We start from the raw sequence: 15,659 nt of genomic DNA on the forward strand, positions 1-15,659 counted from the left end.
TTTCCTGGGACTAGGTGCCTTAGATCTGACATTCTCTGCATAAAGTATTAGCAGGCAGTTACATTGACTCTTAGTTGATTTGGGGCATTTCATCCCATCAGGGATCTAGTTTTTTTTCTCTCTCTCCCCCCACACCCTTGCACCCCCGTGTGTAGATATATAGATGATATAGTATCACGTTTTGTTGTTATGCAATTCCAATTTTGCCTAACTACTGCATTTATGCCTATTAGCCATTTCATGTGAAAAGATTAATTTATGAGGACTGCAGAGTTAAGTTATGTATTGGGATATAGAGCCTTTTACTTCCAAGTGTCTGATGCTATATCTGTTCCATATCAGCAGTGACTGGATGTCACTAACATCTGATGGCTATTTGGCCTACGAGAAATGCACTACTGCTAGTTTGTAACAGTCTAGGCTATTGAAACCAACATCTCAAGCCCTGTTTGAAGATATCTCTTATTGGCAAGACATCTATTCCAGGTGCCAAGATTCCTCAAAATAAGGTGCAACATCAATTAGTGAATTAAGTGAAAGTAAAAAGTGAATAGAGGATATTTGATGAACTATATGATGAAGATCCAGGGGGTGTGCTCCTAAATCACTGAGGCACTTTTAAAAATTGCATCCATAGTACTCATGAAAGATGCTGGATAGAACTGAAAACCTTTATTTATTCACAAGATAGGTGAAGCAAAGGCAGTTGCAGAACAAGGAGTTTCCTACACTACCCAGCCAATGTGCCAGAACACTGACTTGATGGGGTGGGGCAGGAGAATATCAGTGTAATTGAAAGGGTAGTTCATAGTCCATGTTCATTCAGAACCTGATCCAAAGCCTCATGAAGTAAATGGGATTATCCTTGGTCAAGTTAATACTATCCACCCAATGAGGGTACCAGCTGTAACAAGTGTCACTGATAGCAGATATTGGCCCTGTGTGGGTAAAGTACTTTTTGCAACTCCAGGCACTGTATATTTGAATACTGTGCATCATATAGTCAGATACTGTATAGAAATAGAGCTGCATTATAGTGATGTAATTGGCAAGTAGATTCAGACAGTATGATTTTAAAGTAAAGATTTATTACTGCAGTAAATCATTTTGAAGCCTTAGAACGAGGCTTTCTGTTCACTTTTACTGAATCAGTATTCCTTTTTAATTAAAAGGACCCTGTCAAGATATTTCATAATTTTCTCAAATTCAATATTTACTCGTTTTAATCACTTGAAATTTTGCAATTTTTGCGAGCTGCTTCTATTGTGAAGGCACCCTGATTTCTTACTGAAGGTCAGGTCTCAAGTGCTGGATTGCTGTCAGGTTTTATTGTTTTATAAGAAAAAACAATACTATTTTTATTTAAATAAAATATAAAGAGGCAGGCCATAACAAATTAGATGGATTTTATAAGCAGATAGTAGTAAGGAATGGTTGGTGAGATTTTGTGCTATATCCTGGAAAACTTGAAAGTGTCCCTTTCAAATCAAATTAAATCTTTATCAAAGTTCATTACTGTGAAAGAGTTTGAAAGGTGTCTCTTCCACAAACATTAACTACCCCTTATATTGTCTTACTGCTCCAAGAAGACTTGTATAACTACCAAAGGATAGAAATGAGAAGTTTTGTTCTGTGTTAGTAACCTCCAAGATGGATAAATCCAGGTTGCCTGGAGTCAGAACACAGGCCGCTTACTTCAGGGAATCTGAGTATACTCTGGGTTGTTGAGAAAATAATTTGCATTGCACCAGCAGATGACTTAATTGGGGAACAATTTTACATCATGGCAGGATTTTGAATATTATTGCCCATCTGCTTATGCACAAATCTATTTCAGAGACTAGTCTGAAGGACTCCTCTGACAGACTTCTTCTGAGTTATCATGTGTCAAGACAGTAATATGTTTGCTAGCGTGCATAACCTAGTTCCATAATTCTAAACTGTATTGACAATAAAGCTACAGGTTTCTGCTAAGTAGTCTCCTGACTCCTTGAAGAATTGGTCTCTCGGGGGTGAAAACAGCTCCAGTACTCAGCATTTCTAGAGATGAGCAATCTGTGAGCACACAGGATGCCCAGAAATCCAGTTATAGATTTTAGATAGTAAATTAGCCCAGTGTGGTCCTTGGTAACATACAAGATGTTTCTGAGATCTTATCTGCATGCAGAGCAAGCTACTTTTGTATAAATCACCCAAATTAATCACTTGAGGGATGATCATCTTTAAGGAGGGAGAAAGCCTGGCCATTAATTAGAGGGGTGGGGGATTATTCACTGAAAAATGCAGTTTTGTCAACCCAAAACTATTTGTGAATTTGACACAAATTCGCTCAATAGTTTCAGCCCCAAATTCTTTTCAGGACTTAAGTGCCATTCACAAAATGGGGGTTAGGGGGAGGGAGGCAGCGAAGGAGGAGGTGATGGTGGAACAAAGTGGATCGGCTTCAACAGTGGAAATTGAGAAAGACCAACATCAGAATATCCCATAGTGTAGTGGTTAGCACACGCTACTACAGCATGGGAGATGCAATTTCAAATCCCTGCTCCCTGTCAGGCAAAGTGGGAAATTGAATCTGGATCTCCCACATCCCCAGGTGAGTGCCCTTAAACACTGGGCTACAGGGTTATAAGGTGAGCATCACTGCCTCTTCTTCCTCCTGACGTTTTATGAATCTAGCCCTTCATTTCCTTTGCTTTTATTTGAAAAAGTGCTCCAAAATGATACATTTTGTTCAACCTGAAATAAAATTTTGTCAGCTTCTTTGATGAATTTTTGGGGGGCATTTTCAATTGTGGTTTGGGTTTTTTTCTTTTCAGTTTTTGGAAATGATAGCAAACCGAAAAATCAATTATTTACTTTGTCCTACCTCATTTTGGTAAAAACAGGGAAAATGCAAAGGCATGTCTCACATTTAAAAGGGAAATCATCTGAGGGATGATAGTCTCTTCCATTAACAAAATTTCCAAGGAAGTATTATCCTGCCTTCCAACGTGTGTCATATCCCACCTGAGAAAGCATCCCTGCAAATGAAACAGTAATTAAATCTCCATGCCCATTCAATCTTACATCCTCTGCTCAAAAGATCAACAGGGGAGCCAAGTGTTGTGGTGTTTCTTGTGCTGTGGACGTTAGCTACCAGGAAGTTAAATCAGAAACCACCAGGGTATTTTTTTCTTCATGACCACTGAAGAGTTTCCAAAGAGTAAATTGTGAGATCAGGATGAAATGCTCTGTGCCCCATTATTGATCCCTCAAACCATCCAATCCCTGTATATTTTACACCTATACAGATTTTGATCATGGAATTTTTTATCCAGGTTTGGCTTACTTATTGTATAGCTCCAGTTCTATCAGGTACTTTGAAGAAACACCCATCAGAGCACACCTTGTGGAGATGCATCTAGTAATCATTTCATAAATATGAATAACACATTGTTAATGGTCCCTTAATTTCAAGTATTCTACATTTTCTATTTTCTTTTTTGGGTAGGAAATAGATTTAGTATCTTGTATTACACCAGACCCACTTGAATTATTTTGTATTACAAAACATTCCCTGTCATGGTTTGTTACCAGCCATGGCTGGTTCTTTATTTTCTTTTAATGACTTTGTAAAAGGAAACTAATATCTGCCAGCTTCTAAATTTATTTGGGAGAATATAACATTTAAAACAACCTAATAAAGAAAAAAACATTTAGGTCGTGGATTATTAACTTTGTCTTGGCTAAATTAATGAAAATCCTTTTGGAGCAACTCAGTTCTTAGTATTTTTAGTACCACTTCCTAGGAAGTTGTTTTTTAGGGGGTGATCATCCTGGCTTGGAGTCTGATGAGCCATCAGACCATTCTGCAAACTCATGCATAGCTAATTTTTCAGAACCTTTTGTGGAAGTCCTGTTTTACTCTGTCCTTGGCAACATGCTCTTATTCCTAGCCAAGAAAGCATTACTTTAATAAACTCTACTGTATTTCTGTTTAGAATGGAGAAAGTCCTTTCTAAAATTGCCAGTCTTGGAGGCTTCATTTGACGTTAGAGGGAGGACAGCATTAGTCTGTGTCCAACTCTTCAGAAGTTATTTTCTGTCTATATGTATTTTCTCATTCTTATTTCTTGGTGACCTGTGTTAACACTGGCAGCCAGCATCTTGTACCCCTTTTAAGCATCAGCCATATCTAGCCTGTCTGTCTTCTTTGTCTCTGACTCTCATCTGGAATTTGGAAAGATAATACTTAACCACCTTTGTGAAGTGCTTGGATATTTATGAATGAAAAGTGGTATTTACGTGCTAAGTATTCTTGTTAATCTAACTTATTCCTAATATATCCACCTCCCTAGTACTTCTATGCAACAAGACTGCCACTGTTACGCAGCTTGAACTATATGACATATTGTTTTGGACTCTGAGTTTGGAAATACTTTAATTGTCTAGTTCCTCCTCCCAACCTCTTCCCTTTGCTTTACATGAGGTTTGAAAATGTCTCTTTGTCCTTGATTTGTGATTCAGATAATTTTCTTTGTCATGATTCCATTTTTATTTTATTTGTTGTTGATCACATTATTATTTATACAGCTGATAACTTAGTTCACCCTTTCTGAGGCCTTGTTTGGATTCAAGCATGTTATAAAGGCTTGGGGCATCTAATATTTACTTGACTCTATATATGCAGCAAGATTAAAACTAATGGGACTCCATACAGCAATGGAAGAATAGTGCAGTTATTCCTTAGTGTCGTCAGAGTCCCACTTCTTTACTTTAGCAATGTTCCAGACGTTGTTTAGATGTTTTTGGAGAGGGTAGGTCAGAAGGCAGAGGAGGGCAGGTTCTTCAAACAACTGCTCGCCTCTCCATATGTAAGTGTAACTTTGTCTTTCACAGGCTTGACCGTTGAACATGCTACCAGGCATCAGTTAATGGGGCTGCTCCTTCAGCATCCACACTTTGCTTACACATTGTATTCTTTTTAGGAGTACTGTGAGGGAACTGCTGTAATTGGACCTTTCAGGCAGACTGGTTTAACCTGTGAAACATAATTGACAGTGTCCCATTTGCTCTCAAAGGGCCCGATCCTGCAGCATCCATATGAGTCACTTCACTCAGCAGAGGAGTCCCATTGTTGTCAGTTGAGCTATTCATCACATTATTAAGCCCTACAGCTGATAGTAAATGTTTGCAGAATTAAAGCATTAATTCACCGTACCAGAGGCCTCTATGAAAATGTACCTTAAGTTACAAACACACATGTCACGTCTTCTCACAAAGACTTTATGGAGAGGCTTTGGGCCAGACCCTCGGCCAGTGAGACTACTTTGCAGCACTTGGAGGGTGAAAAGCAGTCTTAAATTGGCCTCGGTGGCCAGCTTGGGATTCCTTCAATAGCTTTACTTTCACAGCTAGCAGCTGAACTAGGGGCATGTTAGGGGACAAGGGGCATGACTGGAATGCACTGCACTCCAGCAACGCCACAGATGCCACAATGGCCCATTGTGGGATTTTGCTGGCAGCTGTGAGTTACAGCAGCCTGGAAGCTGGATGCTGAAGATCAGAGGAACTCAAGGGAATTGCAAAGCCATCATTGCCCCTCCACTCGGTCCAGCTTATCTGGACCAAAAGAGGCCATGGACCTTTGTCATAATTTTTAATATGTTTGTTTTACTTTGTTTTTTGTTTAGTACTTCATTAAAAGACTGAAAGCACTTGCTAGTAGCAAACATAATGCAGGCCGATGCCACCACACAAGCACTTCCTGTCAACACAATTCAAATCTAAACTATAGCTCATGTCTATATACAACACAATGTAAAACACCAATGTTTTCCCCCTCCTGTGCTCTGCTATTTCAGTATTATTTCTCCTCTCCTCTCCTCCCTTCAGCTCTATCAGTACACTTTAGTTCTGATTTCCAACCATCCTCTGCTAGATTGAGTCCTTCTCTGATCAGTGTGTGTGTTAATCATGCCAATTTTTTGAAACATTTAGTGACACACAGGGTAGTCCCCTAGGGATGAAATTTACATTTAAAATGTAGTTTAATTTGTGCTCCTGTGGCTACTGTTCAACTTTTCTTACAGACAGATGCAAAAGAAATAACTATACATGGTTGAAGGACACGTGATATTAGACAGATATAAACCATAAGGAGGGAGAAGAATTCTTTCAGAGGTATAGCTCAGTGTAAAGTGAAGAAATGAATATAGAAACTGTATATCAGTAAAAATGTCCTGACTGTGAGATCTATTAAATTGTGGAATCATTTCCCAAAGGAATTGCTGAAAGCACCGTCATTTGTGATGTGTAAAACTTGAATGGCCAAAAATCTAGATAACAGTGTAAAAAAAAAATCCTACTGTCAAGGGGGGATTGACTAGTTACCCTAATAAGGGTCTGTTTGCTATGGTTCTATGATACTTTTATGTATTCTTTCATTTAACTCATAATAAATAGCCGTTTGAAACTGACATTTGAGTCTTTAATGGAAGTTTGTTTTCTTACACGGCATGCAACTGCCGCTATTATTTTATTGTAGGCTTTCTCATGAATGTCAGGCTGCTGGCTGTGATTTTGTTCTCCAAGAGCAATGAAGCATTTATTTAAAACACATGCACGCACAACGTATCACGTGGGCTTTGCAAACTGATCTGAGAAAATAAAATAGGTAGGTCAGATTGTCAGCTTCCCAACCTTGACAGCATCCCTCTAAGCATACTACTGTAGAGTAAGTAAACCATCAGTCATCACCTCTCCTCTTTTCGAAGAGCACAGATAGATGCTGCCTTGCTTTAGAGTCACGCGCATGCAACATCACTTTTGGCACAACCTGGGCTTTGGGGATAGAAACACAACTTCAGAGCATACTGGTGTGCACAAAAACAACTGTATTACTCGTTAGGCAGTGCATGGTTCTGTCACTGGCACGGTTCTGTGTGTTCCAATTTGCCATCCATCTCTGTCTGTCTCCATCTTTGGAGCTGACTGCTGGGACACTCCCAGGGTGAATTTGGCAGCTGCAGGACTCTGATGCCCAGCTTGGGAATGAATTTTTGAAGCAGTGGTATGTGGGTGTCAGCTTGTCTTCCAGTTGGTTTCTTCATTGGCCTCTTCTCTGGCTGGACTTCTGGCTTTGCTGGCAGCTCTGAACCTGCCCATGGGTCTGAATCAGGGTCAGTCTTCTGCTGTGCAACATTATATTTCTGGATGGCAAGTTCCCTTTGATTAATGCTTGGAAGGAAAGTAAAAGTTATTTCCATTATAGAACTTTAAAAATAAGGTCTGGTAGTAAATCTGGATGAATCTTTGTCTCTCTGTAAAAAGGATGTTTTACCTTTAATGCATTATGGAAATATCCTGTTCTGATTCCATATTTCTGTTTTCTGCCTATTTGTATATAAAGTCTGTTACTTGGTACAAGAGAAGGGTTCTCTGTGTATTCCACCTGAAGCTAAACAGAAGCTTCTGTTCATGTGGACAAACAAGTTTTAAAAGAAGCAAGATCCCAAATGACTTACAGAATGCATATGTGTATGCGGACTTAAAAAAATTTCAGGTGCAAAACGTACATTTCAAAACACAATATTTAGATAAGCTTTCATTCATCAACTGGTAAGTCCTTAGTTCAGAATTTCATGCTTTCCAACTAACAGTTCATGGCATTATTGCTCTCAGATTCCACACCAATGGGTGTGGTATAGATAATGTAGATAGACCCCCAAAATGCATTTCATTCAGTCTTTGGATTTTGTTAGGCATTGGTATCCTCAATTCATGCAGATCTTAGCAGGTAAGTGAAAGAGGAACTAAAATTTGATTCCCCCCCCCCACCGGGGTAAGAAAAGTGAAACACTTTTTTTGTTTTCCTCTGGAAATTTTCATTATATGAAAGGGAGTTTCTGCAGACAGAAGAATGCCCTACCCCCATCCTGAATAGATAAAGAGGAAAAATTAGCAGTGTTGCAGAGCTCAGAAAGCCCAAAGGAAACAAGTCTATCACCTTGTTTTCATCTCAGTGTTACTTTTCTTCCAATCCTGCATGCTACTCTAATGCTAATTTCTTAATTTCCTATTTCCTCATGCCTAAGACTGCAGGAGTAGAGCCATGGGGTATTATTGATTGTTCAGGTAGCTACATGAATTGCCTTTTATGGTACATTTCTGTATCCAGTGGGTTTTTATAGTTAGCTGCAAATTGAAATTTGTGTGGACACTTGAGGTAACAAGTATAAACAAGCTTGGTCTGATGGCCTGTCTTCCTCTTCACAGCATCATCTTCCTGGATTTTGCATCAAACTTGTGATGTTGCAGATACAATCTATCACATTTGTAGGGGATGGTAGGAAAATCATTTTGCTTCTAAGATACAGTGGCCGATGGTGCCATTGAAGGGGATTTAAATGGCAGTAATATGAAATTACGAATGCCTTGCTTAGATGAAGCAGAAGAGGCCTGTGGGATTCTTGCTTCATGAAAAGGACTGTGATAAAGAAAACAATGGAAGTTATACAAGGGAATGTGGATAGGTGAGCGCAGACCTGGAATGCTCTTTTGAGATCCCTTTTTCCATAGGAAAGTACCTATTTAGATATGACTTCAGGCTGAAAAGTGCATATGATTTGGAAAAGAGGATATAAAGGTTCTTAGTCTTCTGCATAAAAGCACCATAAAAAAGAACAGGATAAGAATTTATTTGTGATATGCAGTAATGGAAAACAATGGTTGCTTCTGGAAACGTTGTTAGGCAACGTATACAGAACACAGGAACTTTTTTCCATAAAACAATCAGATTTTGGAATTGTTTACATTTTACAGCTCACTGGAAGTAATAACAGAACAAACCATATTAAGATTCCAGAAAGCTACCCAGAATAGATATATATAGGATTAGATGTGCACTATAAAAAATTCTGGCTAATACATCACCAGTGATAAAATTTCTGCAACTTTGTTAAAAATGTTGTTGACAGTGAGAATAAAAATAGACTTCAGCTTCCTGTTCCACAGCTATATGGGCTCTGCAATGCTAATAGAAGTAAAATGTAATATTATAATATATATGTTTTTGTCACTTAAGTAAGCACATACGAGTGTGACTAAATGGAAGGAGTGGATCTGCTGGTAGAAGGCGCCATATTTACATAGTAACATTTCAGAGTAGACTCGTGCTGTAAGAGAAACGGAGGACCAGCTTTCCAGTGGTTCCTTTTAAAGGACAAGACATGCATGATGATAATCTTTCCATTTCATGCTATAACAGTTCTTCAGTATTAACAAAGATCCTCAGAGCAGTGACCGAAAGAAATGGACAGCGTACCATCACCTTCATTTTTGTGGATACTTCTTTTACTGACAACTACCTCAATTGCTTCAAAGTAGGAATGAAGCGTAGCACTGTGACATCAATCTGCTTTGACAACGTGGTTATGGTTCTGTGGGTCAAACTAAAAAGGACGGACTAGCTTGGTAACCAAGTAATCAGTGTTCTGCACTTCAATGTAGGAGATCTGGGTTTGATTCCAGGTCGCACAGTCTGGACTAGCCAGAGTTGGGAGTCCTATAGAGATGGTATGCTTAGCTCCTGGGCAGAAAGGGATACTGGTAGCACTCAGGACTTGTCTTCACGTACAGTGCTACAGCTTTAATGCTTTAGTGAAGACGCTACTACGCCGATGGAAGAGCTTCTCTTGTCAGTGTAATTAATCCACCTCCACGAGAGGCAATGTTGACTGGAGAAGCTCTCCCATCGACATAGCACTACCTGCACCAGCCGCTATGTCAGTATAACTATGTTGCTCCAGGGTGTAGATTTTTCACACCTCTGAGTGACATATTTATACTGACATAAGTCTGTAGTGTAGACATGGCTTTAGTAATAATTGCTAATTTAAATGTAGCATTGTCAGACTCCAAATAAGTCTTGGCCGTAGAGATTAGAGGTGTGCTTGGGACATGAGAGATATTAAATTACACATCAGTAATTGTTATTGTTTGTTTGTCTTTTGGTAGCCCTCAGAGGATAGGGCCCTGTTGTGCTGGCCACTGTACAAACATGTAACCAAGAGATGGTCCCAGAAGAGCTTACAATTCAAGGGTATGATCAAATACAACAGCTGGATAGATGGGAAGCGTGAGGATGGGGAGAGGAGCACATGTGCTGGCCGCCCTTCCCGCAGACCCCATTGGCCTGGAGCGGCGAACCGCGGCCAATGCGAGCCGCGATCGGCCAAACCTGTAGACGCGGCAGGTAAACAAACTGGCCCGGCCCGCCAGGGGCTTTCCCTGAACAAGCAGCGCCCCTAGTTTGAGAACCACTGGTCTACAGTATAAGGAGATACACAGCTGAGCAGAAGCAGCAGATACTTAACCAAACCAGGGGCATAGTCACTGGGACCATTCTCATTAACTATTTAAACACTTGCTATTGAAAAAAAAGAGAAGAAATCTGGCAAGGGGCTATTTTTTGTAAGCTATTTCAAGGAGCATGATAATCAGAAAGTAGTAGAAGGGTAAAATAATGAACATGAAGGATGTGTAGCTATTGGGGAAGGGAAAGATTTTATTTAGTGATAGTGTAAAATGGAAGAGCTTTTTACCTAAGAAAGTATCTCTCATGCACTGTATGTTTTCAACATTAAAATCCCTTTTCATTATCATAATCAGCCCTACTCTTCACTCTATAAATGGGCATCCCTCTTTTTGCATTTTTCTTTTCTGTACCACCTAAAATATGTCTTTTTTAAAATGTATGCATAGGTCTTTTTGGTAGTGTATAGCTGTGTGCCTGTTTAATTCACATTTGATTTAGTCCTGGATTTTGTAGAAATATTAGTTCATTATGAAAATACCATGTTGTCTGCAGTGATACGATATGTTAAGTAAATATACAGCTAATTAAGATGAACATTTATATAGAGATATGTACTTCATGGGAATTACAGAAGACAATAACCTCTATTGGCATATCACTTTTTAGGGAGTGTCTGCTTATATTTTAAAATTTTCATTTTAAATTATTTTGTTTACTGTTATTCTGGCTATGGCCAAATAGGAAGGTTTTCAGCCCTCTCCAAGCTGATCTGATTCTGGATTGTTTCATCTCCTCTGGGGCCTCCTACATTAGGGAACCTGATCCATTTATTGCTTTGAAGATCATAGAATTGTAGGACTCAAAGGGACCTCGGGAGGTCTTCTACTTCAGTCTCCTGCACTCAAGGCAGGGCTAAGTGTTACCTAGACCATCCCTGGCAGATTAAGCCCTTACGCTGGCCTCAGAAGTCGATTGGGAGCCAGTAGGACTGGAGCACAGACTTGATGTGCTTATAGTGGCCTGAACTTTGGAGGAAGTGGGCAGCTGCATGGTGTGCATTTCACTGTTTCCATGTTTCAAATACAGTGAATTACAGAAATGAAATCTCAAGGTGATAAATGCATGGATCTTTGGCCAGGTCTTTGTCCAGCAGAAAGGGGTGCTATTTCTTAATGAGGGGAAAAACACTTTTCATTACTGATGCTACTTGGTCATCCCAGCTCAATGAGGAATCAAACAAGATCCGTAAGGCTTTGCATAATTTTGACAAATGGGAGCTGTATACTTTCAGTGGAAGACATACACAGTGTCTAGCTATTTTTTCAACCTGTATCACTTCAGTCTTGCCTTGGTTGAGTTTGAGGGAGCTGATGTATGTCTTGTAGTCATTATGACATCTTAGTAGTGGTAATGGTTATATCGGTGGAAAATGATGTATTCATTTGGCTGTTATCAAGTGATTGGTAGTGGAACCACTGTCATCTCACTGTCTCTTCAAATACTCTCATATAAAAAAGAAGGGATATTAAGGACCCTGCAGTACCCTGCAAGCTTCCTCTTCAGGAAAGAGGACCAGGAGCAGTTACCCATCACCACTCTCAGGGTTATGCTAGAGAGAAATGATTGGAGTCAGAGCAGCATTACTACATCTACTCCATTTGTGCCTGGTAAGTTTATTAGCAGTACCTTGAGCTCTACTGTGTAAAATGTTGCAGAGAGGTCTGGTAGAGTGAGCATAGAAGATGACAGGGTATTCCATTCACTCCTTGGACTCCCTGTTAAGATGACTGGCAAGGTACCATTGAGTGACTATTTTACTGATGAAGCTGTAATAACTACCAGCCTAGTGTATTTGAACTGGTGCACTTGAAGTGAAAAGCTCCATATTCATGTTTACTAGTCCTCCTGTGTTTTATCATTTAAAGGGGTTTTTTTTGTTGTTGTTGGTTTTTTTTTTGAGGAGATCTTCAAGAGTACAATTTCTGTTTTACTCTTTTTATTGTTTGCAGGTCTCTAACCTCTATCTATATGACAGCGTGCTCATGTTGGCCAATGCCTTCCATAGAAAGCTGGAAGACAGGAAATGGCACAGCATGGCAAGTTTGAACTGCATGAGGAAATCCACCAAACCTTGGAATGGAGGTCGATCCATGTTGGAGACTATTAAGAAGGTAAGAGTGGACAAGGTTGGAAGCCAAATGTGCAATAAAATCTCCAAAAGAACCAAAGTACTCCGATTTTTTCTTTCAGAGGAACTTCTCAAAAATGATTTAACCTTGATTTTAAGTTGTTATTAATGAAACTGTGTGGTCATGAAGGTGTTTCCTCTTAAACTGGTGATGTCATGGCTATGTTTTATATAAGTCATGTAATGATGAATAGTCATATAGCTTTATGCATTCCACCAAATAGATGAAACCTTAAGTAGTTGTCAGAGTAGACCATGAATAAGATGTAAATTCCTTAGCAAAGCTGCTAACATGTTTGGCTTTTAGGAAACAAGAGGAAAAATGGTGCATTGTATAATCTAATATCTTGATTCGGATTTCAAACTACTGTAAATCTGGAGTAAATGCTGAGTCCAATTCATATGCACTCTTTCTCACTATGCCCTGGACACACACCCCTTTCTGACAATATGTTCATTGAAACCGATATGTATCAGTGAAACAGCATGTGTTGGTGAAATTTCATTTTGGTGAAAATGTTCCAACCAACATTAATGACACCACTGTTTCATTGATAATTTAAAGCAAGGTTAAATAATTTTTTAGTTACGCCACTGTTAAACTGGCATGAGCTTTGTTCACTGAAGTTTTAATAACACTAAAAATACATTGTTTTCAGCCTGACTTGATAGCTCTTTTTTTCTGAGCCTGAAAGTGGTGGCTTTGTGTTGCACACCAGAATCTAGGCAAACTCAATCATGTTACAAGTGTTATAGTTTCAGATTCAGCTAAGGTTCTGTCTACTTTTCACTGGTGGCTCTCCTTGTGTAAGTTAAAGATCCCAAGGCATTTTTCAAAATGAGTAGTACATGTGTCTTGGCTAACAGTCTCTTTCTCAGGAAGGTAGTATATTTTGACTAAGGCTATGTGTGAGCTATTGCAGAGCATATCAGGCCTGCACATTAATTTAATTGCAAGCATTTGCAAGGCATGTTAGGATACCTGGAGCATGAAAGGTGCTTTATAAAAATTGTATTCTAATATCTTTAACATTGTTTCCTTAGGGCCATATAACTGGGCTCACTGGCGTTATGGAATTTAGAGAAGACGGCTCCAACCCCTATGTCCAATTTGAAATACTGGGCACCAGCTATAGTGAAACATTTGGCAAAGATGTGCGGAGGGTAAAGATTCAGTTTTTTTTCCCCCCCCTGAAAAAGAGAGAGATCCTGTTTATCTGGGGGAAAATGCTATCATTTTAGAAAGAATGGAAGAAGTGCTTTTGCTCACAGTACAAAAGTCACTTATTACAGAAATAATATATTATAATATTTCATATACTTAAACCTTGAAAGATAACACTTTTATGCCATCAGAAGGGAGGCCTGCAAATTGTTCTTAAATGTGCAGTATTCCTTAATATATTCTATAGTGATGCGGCGACCATAATAGTGAAGACTTTCAGGTGAATTATAATATAATTGGCATAACTGAGACTTGTCCTAATCGGGAAACTAACTGGGATATTAAATTACCAGAACACATAAAGCCTTTTGAAAGTACAGTCTCTGTAAGAAGCTGGAAAACTGGAGTAGGTATAGTAATGTGAGAGGAGGATGTTATATTTGAAGACAGGAATGACATATCAAAACTAGCTAGTGGAGCAGAGACCGTTTGGAATGAGATGGGAGATAGGACTGCTAAAAAATGAGCATTAATATATGCTGCCATAGGATGAGAAAGCTTAGTAGGAAATGTTCATACAGATGGAGGACTGTAAATTAAGGCTAGAACATGAATAGGAACAGTTGATTTGCATTGGTTTTGACTGGAACAGAAGCTGAAAAATGCCCACATAATAGGTATATATAGGGGTTTCTGTTAAAATATTGTTTTTAAATAATTCACATTACCATGGTATTTCTTATACTGTGCAGTGCAGAGCAGAGCTGGGAGATAAACTGATTTTTTTTTTCAGTTGGGACAGCAAACCAAAAAATCAGAAAAAAGATTTGGTTCAGTTCAAAAAATATTTGGAATTTGTCAGCAAACAGGGAAAGTCTGTTTCGGGCCAGCAAACTGACTGTGAGCATGTCCCCATTTATTACCTTTAGCTCAGTGGCTAAAACACATGCCTGGGAAGTGGAAATCCAGGTTTGAATCCCCACTCTGCAGTAAGGATTTGAACTCAGATCTCCTCTTTCCCAGATAAGTAGCCCAATCACCACACTATGGGTTATTTTGGGTGGGCTTCTCTCAATCTCTCCTGATGGAGTTCTTCCACCTTGCCAAAGAGAGGACTAAGGCCTGGTCTACACTGGGGGAGGGAGGTGGATTGATCTAAGATACGCAACTTCAGCTACGAGAATAGCATAGCTGAAATCGACGTATTTTAGATCGACTTAGAATCACTTACTTTGCATCCTCGCAGCGCGGGATCAACAGCCGCCGCTCCTGTCGACTCCGCTTCCGCCTCTTGCCGTGGTGGAGTTCCGGAGTTGATGCCAGAGTGATCGGGGATCGATTTATCGCGTCTACACTAGACGTGATAAATCGATCCCCGATAAATCGATCACTACCCGCCAATCTGGCGGGTAGTGTAGACGTGGTCTAAGAATGACTCTATAGCCTGATGAAATTAAGGCACTCGCCTGGGAGGTAGGAGATGTGGATTCAAATTCCTCTTCTGAATCAGGCAGATAGAACATTACAAGGTGATAAAGAGGACAGATGTATACACATGGTTTGCTGGCCTGGGAAAAGTTTTTTCCCCACCGCACTCAATTTGATTAAATTTCCAAATAGTTTCAGTCAACCAAAAACTGCACTTTTTGGTGAATAAACTATTTGTCTGAAAAAGCAGAAGTGAGTAAAGAGACAGGATTTCATAGTGGCTCAAAGTTTGCAAAATTTTAGTTTTTTATTTGTCTTGTTTGTTTTTATTAATCCATATTTCATCTCCCTGAATTTCTCTAACGGACAAATGAATAAAGGTACACATCTACAGTCTTACTTAAAAAATATTAATTGAAACAGAAATGGCCAGAAGTTGTCTGAAGTTTGTCAGGCTCAGCAATAACATTTTGTGTTTATCCATCCAGATTTTCAAACATTCTCCTCTAATTTTGGATGCCCAATTTTTGAGATACCTTAAAGGAGTCTGATTTTCAGAAAGTCAGTAGGGCTTTGCAGAG

The 15,659-nt window shown here is 39.3% G+C and overlaps 1 protein-coding gene across 7 annotated transcripts in view; it reads left to right on the plus strand.

Moving 5' to 3' along the window:
* GRID1 (glutamate ionotropic receptor delta type subunit 1) overlaps positions 1 to 15,659 on the plus strand; it is a 799,624-nt gene that overhangs the window by 640,449 nt on the left and 143,516 nt on the right. For all 7 annotated transcript variants that reach the window (XM_043552249.1, XM_043552248.1, XM_007054511.4 and 4 more), the window contains 2 exons: positions 12,307 to 12,468; positions 13,530 to 13,649. In XM_043552249.1, coding sequence (XP_043408184.1) covers positions 12,307 to 12,468; positions 13,530 to 13,649 — 282 coding nt within the window. The remainder of the gene's footprint in view (positions 1 to 12,306; positions 12,469 to 13,529; positions 13,650 to 15,659) is intronic.

Source organism: Chelonia mydas, chromosome 7 (assembly GCF_015237465.2).
Source record: "Chelonia mydas isolate rCheMyd1 chromosome 7, rCheMyd1.pri.v2, whole genome shotgun sequence".
NCBI lineage: Eukaryota > Metazoa > Chordata > Testudines > Cheloniidae > Chelonia > Chelonia mydas.